At 34.0% G+C, this 16,020-nt stretch overlaps 1 protein-coding gene across 2 annotated transcripts in view; it reads left to right on the top strand.

Moving 5' to 3' along the window:
* The window catches only part of AGMO (alkylglycerol monooxygenase), a 351,653-nt gene extending 336,612 nt beyond the window's left edge, over nt 1-15,041 (top strand). For both annotated transcript variants that reach the window (XM_050783055.1, XM_050783056.1), the window contains one exon: nt 14,846-15,041. In XM_050783055.1, coding sequence (XP_050639012.1) covers nt 14,846-14,920 — 75 coding nt within the window. In that variant the 3' untranslated portion in view covers nt 14,921-15,041. The remainder of the gene's footprint in view (nt 1-14,845) is intronic.
* Nucleotides 15,042-16,020: the final 979 nt, after the last annotated feature.

Genomic DNA, 16,020 nt, shown 5'->3' with positions numbered 1-16,020 from the left:
CAAAGAGGTTTCTGTTGCCTTTACTTAGTCATGAGAATTATTAACACATTTCTCCAGAATCCATAAAATATACCTTTGATATAATCATAAACACATTTTCAACTACAAAGATACTTTCTGAAAATTCATAGTGTCCCAAAGTATAAATTTTCTCTTATTCAATATTTAATATTGGTTACAAATTTTCCATGGATTTGTTTTTATAGATTTTTCATAACATAATTATTTTTAGAAATTCTAGTGACTTCTTCCTCTTGTCTTTCTCTCTCCTTTATCTCTCATTGAAGAGAGAAATAAACAGCAACAAATTATGGATCATGTAAAAACTAAACATTTTAAAGGTTTAATTTTGTAACTGGATATGTACATTAATGGCCAGTCTATGTTTCTTGAACTATAAACACAACAAGCAAAATATTTTCCCTGTGAAATTTCTGTTGTCCTTGAAGTACTCCATTATTTACCAGTAACCATTAAAATTGTTCATTTTACGTGTTTTTATTTGAGTTCTTGCATTTGCAAAATTTTCGTAAGAGTTATTGCTACTGCTGATGCTTTATCTACCATCCCTTTGGCAATATCCACTAAGTTATTTTTCAGAGATGACTTTCATATATCCTAAGTTTGTAAAATTTTGGGAAGCAGAGTGCCAGGAAGCTGGCCTATCTCCATTGAGGGGATCAGGAATCTTGATATCTACGAATTGATGATTTTGGAATCTATCTCTTCCATTCTTTGCCATTCTCTATGCATACTTAAATGTGTGGGGGATGCTTTTATAAAAGAATTTTTCAGGTTTTATTTTTCCATTTAATTACATTATTGTCCAAAATAATTGGGACAAGGAGAAGTATTTCTGATGTATCCTTTTTATTATAAATTTAAATTTGCCTGGAGGCAATCCTGGGAAATTTATATTTTTTTAATATTGTGTTGGTCATTTTTATTATTATTTTTTTCACATAATAGAACTGATAATAGATCTTGGAGATTTTCTATTTCTACTTTCTCATTGAACAAATAAACTGATTGTCTTGAGAAAATAAAACAATTCAGCTATTTGTGACTCGAAGGATGAGAATCCACGTTTCATGGTGCTCAGCCAGTGTTTTTCCTAGCATATCAAACTTTAGAATGTTGAAGACTTCTTTATACTTTTGAATGTGGTTTTCAAAAGTGATGGGTAAGAGAATCCATTGAGATAGAAAAAAAATAAATATTAGAATTTTTATTTATACTTATTTTATCTCATGAATTTTTTAAAAGATCTATTTATATGTGTCTCATATCAATAATAATTGAACAAAATAAGTTAAATCCAACGAGAGGAAGAACTTCTATGACATATTTTCAATGTGAAGTTTGGAAAACATTGCTGTAAATGCTGATCTAATGTCAATACTGACAATAATAGCACAATATAATCAACTGAAACTGCTGATGTTTGTTGAGCGTTTGCACGTATGAAAGTCTGTAGTAAGTTTTCATGTACCTTATTTAAGTTAAACATTACAACAACTTTGTAAGATTCTCTTTTTCAGCTGAAGATACTGAGGCATAGCAGGGTTAAGTAACTTCCCTAAAGTGGAACTGTGATTAAAATTGACTTCTTTTTTATGCCCAAAGTGCTACTCAAAGCACTGAATCATGGTTACTTCAGGGAATACTCTACCTGCTAGATGAGGATGATTCATCGCTTACTCTTATAAGAACCCTGTTAAGATAGCTGTGCTGGATATGATTCATTTTACAATAAGCTAAGTCAGTGGAAAATGTAATATAGTCCTGGGATTGATCTCATTTTAGTAAAATATTTTGCTTTTTCATTGAATGACAACATTATAAAGATAATTCTACCTGAAGATTTAGAAATAAAGTCTGTACAAATCTAATATATGTTCATGAAAAACTCAAGGCCACAGTACTCACCAGTAACATCTCTGCCAACAGTGAAATATCTGGCATGAAAAAAGAGTGAGATAAATATTTGTGAATGAATACAACCTAATAGAGACTGATTCAATGTAATTCTTTTTTATGCAACCATTCACCTTTAAAGTGGGTCCATTCTAGTGTGTGTGTGTGTGTGTGTGTGTGTGTGTGTACTCAATGCCTAACACTAAATAGATAGTGAATGGATGGAATAATATATTTATTTTAGAGAAATTTGAAAGTTTACTATTTTGTGACTTTAATATGTTAGGTTTTCCTACACTGAGTCTAGACTGAACATTTTAATAGGTTTTGAAGAGTTTTGATTGTCTAGCAGAGCATTGTTTACAATACAGCAAAGGTATGGAACAATAATTCTCCAAGGCGTTTTCTTGACCTTTCTTCCTCCATTGTGTTTAGCCCTTTCCTTTGCAGTTTTGTTCTCAATTTGCTAGTCCAAAAATGTATTATGGCATTAGTGTGGTTCCGCTCAAAATTGACTCAGCTTTGTTGAATGCTATTCTTTTTACATTTTTCAAAAAATATTTCAAGAAAACACTATAACTAAAAAATGGTCTGTTTATTGTAGAAAATGTTTATGCATATATTTCCATTGTGTTGCTCAGGATCCCCCAGAAAAAGATCTGTGTAAAAATAATTATTTTAGACATAGTTTTATATATGACTAGGGAATTTAATGTAATATGAAAGAACAAAATAGTAGTTTGGTAATAGTGAGTGGGAGGATATTTAGAAATTATTCCATATTTTGGTTGTAAGTAAGGAATTAAAATAAAAATGATGTTAAGACACTAAAATGTGTTTCAAAAGGCTGGTATAAAAACTCAAAAAAACATGGAATGCCATGTTGTAAAAGGACAGGGTCCATGATAGAAATACTTCAAACAAATGATCAATCCATAATTGTAATAGTTACCCAGTAAAATCTTACGCCACTTTGTAGAATTATATTTTCACAGCAATTATCATATAGCCACAACTTTAAAGGCATCATTTTAACTTACGACCACCAATGAGAAAGAGCTGACTAAAATCTCTCATGTTCCAAAATCTACTTATAATTTATGTCTCATCTGTCACTTTCTGTTTTCACTTTTAATTTACTGAGTCTTTTAAGCAAGAATAGTAGCATAATAGTCTCTCTTATATTCTTATAATACTTCATAATTTAAAAAGTAAGTCAATACTCAGTAAAATCCTGTGAAAAATCAGGGAAGCTATTCTTCTCATTTTATAAATACAGAAACAAAATCAAATTGACCTCTTGAGGCAAAATAATTTGTGTTGAACTGGGACAACCTAGTCTGCTTACTCCTTCTGCAGAGTTTTATTTCTTATATTTTACCGGTCCCTTTATGTCCCAAGTTACAGTAATTGCAATGTGTATGCAGTATATCATCCTTAGTCTCTTCACTAATTTACTAATGACACTTTTATTTTCTGTAAAATAGCTTTAAGTTTTTGAATTAACAGTATCACTTTATCCAAAGCTGGTTTTCATAAACAACTTCAAAAATATGTGCTCTGCTGTTTTTATTCAGTAGTTATTTTTACTTGAAAGTGTCTAATTTAAAACCCAGATCAAATAAAATGTTCTACCATCTTGGAGGAAAGAAAATTATCACAGAAACAATAGATATATTAAGGAGAAGTGGCCTAACCAAGTATTTTTTTTTCTGAATTATTGGGATAAAAATAATAAGAATCTTAGGACAGAAAATTAAATGCAATTCTGTTCTCTGTTATAGGAATATCACTCCGTTATACAGGAAATTAAACAGTTACCTGGTAATATAGATTACTGAAGCTCCAATTCATTTCTTTAAGTAAATTCATATTCTAATATGTCAAATATAGAAATCATTTTTTTAAAATACCTTGAATTTGCTACCTATAAGCATGAATGAGTCATTTAAAATTTCAGTTTCCAAATATCAAATCCAGAAAGTGAATACATATATTTTAAAAGCCAGGAAATTCCATCCATCTGACTTAAAATGTAAATCAACATCTTCTAGATTAATATTAGCAGAGGATCTTATGTACTATTTCATTGACATACTTACCTGGAGATTGTAGCATATATTAACTTTGTTAAACTATATTTTTGAATATATGAAAATGAAAAAGAAAATGTGTTGTAATGCAAATGGATAATGCAATATCTGATTGTTTTTGGCCTGTGTCATGGGAAAAAATGAGGAATCAATCAAATTAAGTGCACACTTTAATCTTATCGTTTTATAAGGAAAAAGAAAAATTATTGTCCCTGAAATGTGGAGATTTCACATCTTTCCAATACTCTGTATCATTTGAGCTTCTTCCCAGCAGTTGATATGTTTTTTTTTCATCTTTGTTTTAATAATAAAATTATTATTATCATCATATCGTCATCATCATCATTATTTGGAGTAAAAGAGATGTGAGGTGTTGATACCGGCTCACACCTTTTTTTTATGGCTAGAAAGGAGAAAATATGTTCTTTGAATGTTTGTAGTGTTTATGTCATCAGTACCTATGTTGCCAAGTCTTATTGAAAACAGCTGGGTGCCTGCTGCCTGCCTCTCCCTTTGTTGGAACTGTTGCCAGAACAGGTAGTCAAAAATGGAAAGTAAGGGAAAATTCAGGCATCTGAGGTGTCTCTCAGGAAAGCAGCTGTGGCTTCCTTAGGAAGCAGTCATTGTTTCCCACCAGTCAAGACTCTGTATACCCTTGGGTCCAGTTCTGGAATGGCTGGTCCTGCAGTTTATGACTTCAGACTTAGGCGAGAAACCATTTGGGCAGTCCCATCTCTGGCAGAACACTGAGAGAAATCCCCCAAGCTGCAAGCCATATGTGGGTTGCTGGCCTTCTATTAGCCTGTGCTGGGAGGTTCCCATTCACTGGGGCTCTAATCATCCCTTTGACATAAACAAAAACAATACGAAAGAATCTTTTCAAAACATATCTTTTCAAGATAGGCTGTCTTATTTTTAAAACCAGACATCACTATGATTTCTGTAAACATGGCATGTTTTCCCTAAAAATGAACTCATTTTTAAGAGAATTTTTTTGTTTCCTACATAGTAGATAAAGTCAAATAATTTGTTTAACAGCAAACTAAAAATCCTGGATAAGCTGTATTGAATGCTATTCCGCATTTGTAAACACATGTTCTTCCAGATTGAAGTTTTTGTACGTCAAGTATTGAAAACTGTTAGCCATGTGGGATGCCTTGGACTCTTTATTTATGTCAGAGAAATGTGAGAAGTATGTGTTGCTCTTTGGAATACACTGAAAATCGGTGTGCTGTGGTAAGAGGATTGGGGAGGAAATGGGCGACGCCGCCAGTCATTTAGCACAAAAATGACCTTTTGGTAAAAGATTAGGACTGAATTATTTTTTTGATAATTTTTTATGGAAACAAACCTCTGGTTTTAAAATGTAAATGCTTTAAATTTTAGCAGTCAGTAGTAAAAGGTATTAGAAAGGTGTAGTACTTTGAATTTAGATTAAATGCCGTGTTTCTCATCATTCAAGAGAGTTCTGTTAGGACACTTAAGGACTATGATGAATCCAGCAACATCTTATTCAAAAATCTTCTGTTTTAAAACATGCTGGATATGAGGCAAACAATTTTGTGCCAATGTTAGGCATACGCAGAAATATTAAATGAAATTGTAGTTGCAGCTAGAACTTATTTACAGAAATATAAGAGTAAAATAAGAAAGTTAATGAAAGAATTTTTAGATTCACAGAACTATCTTATACTTCAAAAAATAGTGCTGTCATAGCTTTCAGAGTATGGGGTCAGGATATTTTGAATGGTTTGCCCATCACTAATTTTAATGATTAAAAAGTCTCAACAGAGAGTCAAGCTAGGTATAATGTTCATCAGATGCCTTGTTATTTTTCTGCTCTTGTTTTGTTCCCAACTTTATAAAAACTAAAACAGATCATTCTTAAAAGTTTTTTATAGCCCTGATTTTTAAAAAAAAAATTTCTTCTCACATCCGTAAAAAGTAAAAAACATGAGGTTCCATGGTGAGCACCAGAGGAAGATTATTGGTGGGAAAAGATTATTTCTCTAAAGTACACCTTTACTAAGATACTTTTGCCAACACGATGGTCAGTGTTCTTCCAAACGTTTCTTCTCACAAATGATATTTGGTCCTTTATTAATCTGACCTTATTGCAACTCTGTCTCTATGTATCCTTACTGTTTCTCCCCTGTAGTGTTTAAGAAAAAGTCCAAAACGTCACTCTTCTCTAGCATTAAGAACTTGGATGATTAGAAAAATACAAATTCAAGCTTCAATTTAAACAAGGCACATCTTCTGGACACCCCATGAATATATTAATGATTTATATCACAGACATAATTTGTGATTCATGATTTATAAATCACAGACATAATCAAGTATGGTTGTCTCTAAGTTTTCTCTGCTTGTTAGTTGTGGTAAATCTATTTTCCATTTTATTTGTTTATTTATTTATTTATTTATTTAACTTTATTTTTTTGAGACAGAGTATCACACTGTCACCAAGGCTGGAGTGCAGTAGCGATCTCAGCTCACTGCCAGTTCCGCCTCCCGGATTCACGCCATTCTCCTGCCTCAGTCCCCTGAGTAGCTGGGACTACAGGTGCCTGCCACCATGCCTGGCTAATTTTTTGTATTTTTAATAGAGACAGGGTGTTAGCCAGATTGGTCTCGATCTCCTGACCTCGTGATCTGCCCGCCTTGGCCTCCCAAAGTGCTGGGATTACAGGCGTGAGCCACCGCACCTGGCCTATTTTCACATTATGCTAGTGTCTATATACCTGACCTTTTGACAAACTTAAACTAAAAATATAATAATCTAAGCTGGAGAAAATAGAGAAGTTGGGTCAGAACATCAAGACTATATGTATCAAAATATTTAGAAATTCTCCAGGAAAACAATGTAAATAGAAGTGTGTCAGTGTTTATAAGGAAAGGCAAGAATCGAGTAGTTATTCAAAGACAATTTAAAAATCCACATTATTGGATTGTCATTCTCTTAGAACAAGGGTTGGTAATATTGTAATTTTTAAAGCCATCTATCTCATAAAAACACTTTATTCATAACTTCCAAATCAAAGATGAAAAATTCACAAATGTTTTTGAGAAATGTAGCATCTATTTTCACTTTATGCTAACTATGGTTTATACAATTTTAACCAGATGGGTTTACATGTACAGTAGCTAATTCATGCCAACTGTATTAAAGTATATTCTCTGAATTATGGCTAGGCTTTGGAGACCTCTAAGTGATCTCTAATCTTTTGACTAATATTTATGGTTTTCAAATGTTATCATAAGAGTTTAAATGTGGTCTGGATGAACAATAGGCTTCTCTTCCATAGTATTGTCCAAAAAGATGCACACTTTCTTAGGCAGTTTAGACCTTTAGAAGTGAGTAAATAATCGTATATAATTAGGGAACTGAAATAATGGTTGAAATTAAAGATTATGCATTTGCTGTGTAAATTGACCTAGTACTTTTTGTTACTCTAATTATAAGTGTCTTTTGCCCCCATTGAATAGTAAAATCTGATGTTTCCATTTTTGGAGTTCAGCTGAAGCAGTGAAAACTCTGTTTTAATGTGTATTTTGTATTTATCTTTTTAAAACTTGATTGCGTTATGTTTAGTATTTTCTCCTGTTTGAAAATTATAACAGTAGATATTTATTGATTGAATGATATCCTTTTCAATAAGGTGTGCAACAAGCACACAAATACCTCTTCTGATACTATTGATATTCTTTTCAATAAGGTGCTATTATCACATGGTCATTCACATGAACTTTCTTTTTACATTGTTTTTCATCAGCTAAGAACTGTGATATATATTTATAAACTAATGTAATACTGTTTGATTTAAAATTTATATAGAAAAAACATTAAAAGATCTCATATTAAACATAGCTTTGATTGTGTTCTCTCTTGAATGGGGTATAGAAATAAGCACAACGGGATAATGCAAGATTTCCAAGTAATAGATGCAGTATTTGGAAATTATTTCTCTAACATTTTCTTTGCCTTTTTCTGAACATGAATAAATATTTTGGTAATATATAGAATATTTTCAAAGCGAAAGTCAACAATTCTCAATTTCTTATAAGTTGGCATTTGTGAAATTGGGTTCTTGCAAAATTCTAGAAATAAAATCTATAATTATCTAACATATTTCTGATGTTTCCAGTTCATAAAGAGCTACAGTACATTTGGCTCTAATTTCTATTCCAGTTCCATTGTGCTTACTTGTCCTCTTGCGCTCATAGGAAATAGAGATATTTTGGTGCCATCCAGGTTTGATCTCTTTTTGGGTTCTTATCTGTACAGCAGACAATGATCATCTCAAAAAAACAAAACATTGTGTTAAAAAGTGTATTTAACACAGGGTTAGTTTTAGTTTTCTTTAAATAATTTAGAAAAAAAAAACTGCATATTTAATGTGTTTCCTTTAAATCAATTCTTACTGTTGTGATTGTTATCGTTCTCTTAAATAGTTAACTGGTATTTTTTTTTTTTTTTTTTTTTTTTTTGAGACAGAGTCTTGCTTTGTCGCCCAGGCTGGAGTGCAGTGGCACGATTTGGGCTCACTGCAAGCTCCGTCTCCCAGATTCACGCCATTCTCCTGCTTCAGCCTCCCGAGTAGCTGGGACTACAGGCGCCCACTACCACGCCCGGCTAGTTTTTTGTATTTTCGGTAGAGACGGTGTTTCCCCGCGTTAGCCAGGATGGTGTCCATCTCCTAACCACGTGATCCGCCCACCTCGGCCTCCCAGAGTGCTGGGATGACAGGCGTGAGCCACCATGCCCGGCTAGTTAACCGACATTTTATAAACCTCACTGATATTACAGAAATAATTTTTCAGAAGAATGTAGTCTTACATGAAAAAATGCCCATCATCACTGGCCATCAGAGAAATGCAAATCAAAACCACAATGGGATACCATCTCACACCAGTTAGAATGGCAATCATTAAAAAGTCAGGAAACAACTGGTGCTGGAGAGGATGTGGAGAAATTGGAACACTTTTACACTGTTGGTGGAACTGTGAACTAGTTCAACCATTGTGGAAGACAGTGTGGTGATTCCTCAAGGATCTAGAACTGGAAATACCATTTGATCCAGCCATCCCATTACTGGGTATATACCCAAAAGATTATTATTATTATTGTTTTATTTTTATTTTTTCTTGAGACAGAATCTCACTCTGTCGCCCAGGCTGGAGTTCAGTGGCCGGATCTCGGCTCACTGCAAGCTCTGCCTCCCGATACCCAAAGGATTATAAATCATGCTGCTATAAAGACACAGGCAAACGTATGTTTATTGTGGCGCTATTCACAATAGCAAAGACTTGTCAATTTTGGCTTTTGCTGCCGTTGCTTTTGGTGTTTTAGACATGAAGTCTTTGCCCATGCCTATGTCCTGAATGGTACTACCTAGGTTTTCCTCTAGGGTTTTTATGGTATTAGGTCTAACATTTAAGTCTCTAATCCATCTTGAATTAATTTTCACTGGCCATCAGAGAAATGCAAATCAAAACCACAGTGAGATACCATCTCACACCAGTTAGAATGGCAATCATTAAAAAGTCAGGAAACAACAGGTGCTGGAGAGGATGTGGAGAAATAGGAACACTTTTACACTGTTGGTGGGATTGTAAACTAGTTCAACCATTATGGAAAACAGTATGGCGATTCCTCAAGGATCTAGAACTAGAAGTACCATATGACCCAGCCATCCCATTACTGGGTATGTCCCCAAAGGATTATAAATCATGCTGCTATAAAGACACATGCACACGTATGTTTATTGCAGCACTATTCACAATAGCAAAGACTTGGAACCAACCCAAATGTCCATCAGTGACAGACTGGATTAAGAAAATGTGGCACATATACACCATGGAATACTATGTAGCCATAAAAAAGAATGAGTTTGTGTCCTTTGTAGCGACATGGATGCAGCTGGAAACCATCATTCTCAGCAAACTATCGCAAGAACAGAAAACCAAATATTGCATGTTCTCACTCATAGGTGGGAACTGAACAATGAGATCATTTGGACTCAGGAAGGGGAACATCACACACCGGGGCCTATCATGGGGAGGGGGGAGGGGGGAAGGATTGCATTGGGAGTTATACCTGATGTAAATGACGAGTTGATGGGTGCTGACGAGTTGATGGGTGCAGCACACCAACATGGCACAAGTATACATATGTAACAAACCTGCACGTTATGCACATGTACCCTAGAACTTAAAGTATAATAATAATAACAATAATAAAAGAAAAAAGAAAAATGTAGTCTTCTATTTAGGGCCAGTGCATACATTTGTTTAGAATACAAAATAGTTATTCTAATATTCTAATTTTTAAAAAGTTTTAGGGAAATTTTAGGAAATAAGTATATAAACCTATATTTGACTAAAAACATATAATTGACTAAATAGTAATAACCTTTCAATTTGTTGTAAAGTGACTAAGTCTGTCACTTTTATACTTAAAATAACTCAAATTTCTTCCTTGACAAAGTAGAGTAAGTGACTTTATCATTCAGCAAAATGGCTTAGCTCATTTAACATGTTTATTCATCCTATTAGTCATTCAGAGATATATACATAGTCACACCACTTCTGGCAATACACATAAAATTAAATAAGCTATATATCAGTGAATGTTTTCTATTTTGATCTTTGTGACAATAAATACATGTTTGGGAGACAAAAAATTTTAGCACTTTCATAGATTTTATTTCTCTTGTGAATAATTATTCAAGTACATTAAAGCTTTCATTTTACTTGTAAGCTTATCTAAAGGCTAAATTATTTGAAAAGTCTTATTTCATCACTTCCACAAAGGCTATGGGAAGTTCCTAGATAGTTGCAATTGGAACTTTCCACTGGACAAGGTGATATATATATATATATATATATATATATATATATATATATATATATTTTTTTTTTTTTTTCCTCTCTCTCTCTTCTGGTTGCTTCTTGATAAATATAGTAAGTGGATTGAAACCAGAAGAGACAGATATGTACATAGGTGTAAGTCAAATCCACCAGATTTCTTTGTAATTTGAAGGTTTGCAATTTGAGAGCATGCAACAAGTACACAAATACCTCTTCTGATACTATTCTCTCTCCTTTAAGATTAGATGCTTGATTTGCTCATCATTAGAGCCATTTGAATAAGGCCTCTTAAAACACAGACATAAACCTGGGCGAGACGGTATGTCCCTATAGGCCCAACTAGGGAGGCTGAGATGGGAGGAGTGCTTGAGCCCAGGAGTTCAAGTCCAGTTTGGGAAAGACCTTGTCTCTTAAAACAAAAGCAACACACACACACACACACACACACACACACACACACACACACACACCTGAGAGGAGCAGCAGAATAAAACACCAGTCCCCATTAGGATTTTAATATGGATTACTGACAGATTAGCCACCTGCCAATTGATGAACTTTTTGGAAAGGCCTGGTGGAAACGTGACAGCATCTGTAGAGGCCAAAGTTCAGGCATCAGAGTTGAGGTTCCTGGGAAGTCAAGGAAATAGCCTGAAGACAAGGACCACTAATGATGTGTTAGCACAAGGAGGGCTTGACACTAAGAATGAACTTCCTCTGCTTTGTGCTTAGAATCCATCTGTTAAAATCATGGGACTTGCCTAGAACTAGGATAAAATAAGTGTGCACTGAGTTTGTATGTAGCCGGAAACATCATACCTGTAGATTAGAGACAAATATTGCAAAATAAAAAGTCTACAGTTTTCATCTATTTTTCCACTAGCCTAAGTAGGAATTCTGTCTTTATTTAAAAAATATTTGAGAAATGTGTTAATGAACTATCAAGTAAAGTAACATATTTAATCTAATGAACTAAGGAGACCTAAAATAAATGGCTTAATACAAAAATCAAGAGAACAGTTGGAAAAGGAAAAAATGTAAGTGGAGTGACTACAGCAATCAGGTGGTTATATTGACTCTATGTTAAATAATTTTCTGACTTAAATTTGTATGTGCAATATGTATTTGAATCTATTATACATTGTATATAATATTTATGTATAAACACATATATTCTAAAATATAAAATTAACTCTGTTTTCTTCTACTGAAATATTTTCTAACGGAATGGTATCAGAGTCACATATTTTTAGAAGGACACATTTATTTTATTTTATTTCTATGATCCTTTGCCGATCTGGATTTTATTATATATAAAAATTCCAAATTAGTTCTTAAAATGTTGATTGTGAAAAGGTCTCAGAAGCCTAGCAGTTACGGCCACAAGAAAAAAAATAACTAGGGAAATCTAGGTGATGACTACAGAAAAGGAAATTAATTCACTATGGATGTTCATATTCTTTGAAATGGTTTCCCAGGTTTTGCAGTTAGATTTTCTTGGGGTTACTAGATAAATGTAAAAGTTTATTCTAGCTCTGATATGTAGTAGTTTTGTGATTCCCTGGTAAAACCACATGAATTCTGAGTTCCCACTGTCTCATTGCCAAATTGGATACCAGTACTCCAAAGTTTGTCATGAGAATTAGATGACATAATCTAATAAAGGCATGTAGGACAATGCCGGCCTAAGCGAAGGTCTCCATTGCACATTAATATAATCTGATCCTGAGCCCTAGGCTTAACCAGTTGTACATCTCTTTGAAGGGATAACACACAGGAGCCTGAAACAAGCAAGCAAGCAAAAAAAACAAAAACAAAAACAAAATAAGACTGCGAACTGCAGCACTGCATTTTTGGTAGAAATTTAAAAGCATTTCAGATAATTGGAAAGGGGAAGATTTTTGTGATTTACTTAGAGGTAGGTCCTACAGGATAAAGGATGTGAATCAGAGTTTCAAAGGTGGAAAGATTTAGTGGAAAGTGGTGGATTAATAACAAGGCATAACTAGACGTGCAATCTTTTCCACTTCCTCTTTAGGTAAAAATGTTTAACAGTACTGGGAGTCGAGATGAAAGTATGGGTAGTCTAGGGGAATTGAGAATGGAAAAGAGGAGAATTATGAGATTTATGAGAATACTCCAAAAACTTTATATACAACTTTCGAGGTTTCACTGAAGTAATTCTCCTCAGCCTTCCCTCAGGGAGATCATCCTTGTGACTGCAGACACCAGATTCAAAACCAATAAAGACTTCTAGTGCCAAATATAGTTTCAATTCCACCACCCTGCACAACACAAGGTATCTGTTAGTTGCTTGTTGAATATTCTGGATCTAAAGTAAATTATTTACTCTGATATTATAGATTTATCATCTCTGTCTCACTTGAAAAGCTATCTTCTCAGCACCCCTGTCAGCATTAACCCATTTTCATGGACAAATGCAACTCATGGCACACGCCTAACAGTTTTAACAAATACTCCCCCCAGCACAGTATTATTTTACCTGGCACCATCAGAAGAAATCCCATGAGGTCATTTCTCTTGAATTACAGTCAAAAGAAACAAAATCAAAACCAGCCTTTAAATACATTGTATTTGACTTCTGAGGCAACTCCAAAATGTTAATATTATTCTTGACTTCTCCTTCAATAAAACTGCTGATTTTATTTTTAATATTTTTTCATATTGTGAGTGTTATAGACTAAAAGGAATGCATGAATTCCAAGAAGTCCATCAAACTGGCTAATGTGAAAGATGATGGTTCTCTAGAAAGATCCAGGAGGTTCATATGAAACTGAACAACCCACTCATAACTCTAAACATCCTTGTTTGGGAGGATTGTTGGTGGTGGTGGTGGTGTTGCTTTGCTTGTTTGTATTTTGCTTGTTGGCAGTGTTTTTTTCTTCATTCATGCTTTAATAGCAAAATCAGCACAGTTGAAGGTATTTTCTGTGAATTAACAGCTGTCCTTAGTTAACAGTCTTGACTTCACCAGAGTTCCCCACCCCAGAATGCTCCCATGCCTTCATCTTCTTATTTAAATGTTCTCTCTTTGTATATTTCAGTGAATTTTCCAGGTATAGTGATATTCTTCTTGGGGCGAGGCATCTGGTCGTATTTTAACAGTATGGAGGGGAAGTACACACATATATGAAAAAATATAGAGAAACTCCTGCACAGCTATCCCAATAACTCTGGTTGTTTTGGTATTGTTTTCTTTCATCCTCATTCCAGTACCCAACCATCTAAAATGGTGATCAGGAAAGCAATCCTATAGTTTTAATTATCAGTGCCTAGGTAAGAGCAAAGGGAAGGGTTTGCTTTTGGGAAATCTGATGGTGCAAAGACCATGACCGGTGCCTGGATTGAACAAACTCAATGAACTTTGAGGCTGCTTAATATGATTTAGTTAAGTCTTCAGTGTGAAATAAATTTGCAGTTACATTTTTACACGTGATAAAATCAAAAGACTATGGAGGTAAGTCATCTGCAGTGTTTAGAATTTAATTCACGTTGGACAAAATTCATAGTAAGCTAGATCATATTGCCTTGGAGGGATTCTTTAACAATGTTTTTATTTCTCCTATTCCAAAGGTTTCTTAACTTATGTAAGCAATTAGATCATTTAATATAATACATACACCATGCTGTATCTCCAAATGTCAGAAGAAATATTTGAATATCATCTAGCCCCATTCCTTGAAATGACCTAGATTTGTGAATATAAGAAACAAGCCACAGAAATAAAACTTTTTAACTCCAGCTCCTGTCTTCACAAACCCTGTTTTAAGTAAAATTGGCTAAGTTCTATCAGTGAGCAATTGCTAGATTTAATTTAAATAACTTGACTGCCTAAAATATCCATGTTCATTTTCCTCTAGGGAAATATTTTTAATTCAGTTGAGCAATAGTATTGATTCACTTCTAACTTTTTTTTTCTCTTTGTGTTTTTTTTTCTTCAGATTGTTTTCTCCATTTGCATTGCTTTCTGGGGAGTTAGAAGCATGAAACAACTCACGTCTGGCCCCTGGAAATAACCTGAATTTGTACATAATTCTCTTCTTTTAATGAGTTGTCCACAAGCGTATTAAAATGTAATTATCTTATATAATGCTTATATGAACTATTTCTTTAATGAAAGATAAAATTACTTATTTATTATTGTTTGCTTTTCACATTTTTAAATTTTCTATTAAAAATTAAAGTCACTTGTGGTTACTTCCTCCCTTTATTACTACAATTAAAAAAATATTTCAAATATAATCATGTTATATTAACTGACAGCCTATAAGACAAGTATAAAAAGAAGGGATGAAACTTAAAAACAGTAAAAACAAGAAGGAATATTGCCTTTGCATCGATTTGAAAACAATGTTTCCTTTGATGTCTGCTAAAATGATGTATAGATACATATTTGTAGTCATAAAAATGTATTACATTGGTTGTCTTCCTAAGGCCACATTTACTTTTGCAAACCATATAACCTAAGAAGCTGCATTCCAGAAAAAGACATCACTGAGGCCAGATACAGTGGCTCACGCCTGTAATCCCAGCACTTTTTGGGGCCGAGGCAGGCAGATCACTAGGTCAAGAGATCGAGACCATCCTGGCCAACATGGTGAAGTCCTGTCTCTCCTAAAAATATAAAAATTAGCTGGGCATGGTGGCACACACCTGCAGCCCCAGCTACTCTGGAGGCTGAGGTAGGAGAATTGCTTGAACACAGGAGGCAGAGGTTGCAGTGCGTGGAGATCTTGCCACTGCACTCCTGCCTGGGCGACAGAGCAAGACTCCATCTCAAAAAAAAAAAAAAAAAAAAAAAAAAAAAAAAAAAAAGACATCACTGAAGGAAAAATGAATAGAATTTGACAGAATTAGTTTTTTCAACAGGTTACCTTGTCATAGACTTCTCTAATGTGCTTGGTCAATTTGTTTTGGCAGACTGAGCAGCATGCAGCAATTCTGCATTACTTAAAATTGTCAGAACAATGTTAATTCTCTAAATAAAATGACCCAAGGTGTTGTGTATACATTGTTCATTGGGATTGTAAAAATCCGCCAAGTGTTTCATTAGGAGGGAACTGATAGAGATAAGCAGGATGAAGTCCAAAGAAGGAGGGCTGGAAAAAGTTAAAAA

The sequence above is a fragment of the Macaca thibetana genome, chromosome 3, assembly GCF_024542745.1.
Source record: "Macaca thibetana thibetana isolate TM-01 chromosome 3, ASM2454274v1, whole genome shotgun sequence".
Taxonomy (NCBI): Eukaryota; Metazoa; Chordata; class Mammalia; order Primates; family Cercopithecidae; genus Macaca; species Macaca thibetana.
Note: the sequence above shows the minus strand (reverse complement) of the source record. Positions and strands in the feature narration are given on the sequence as shown.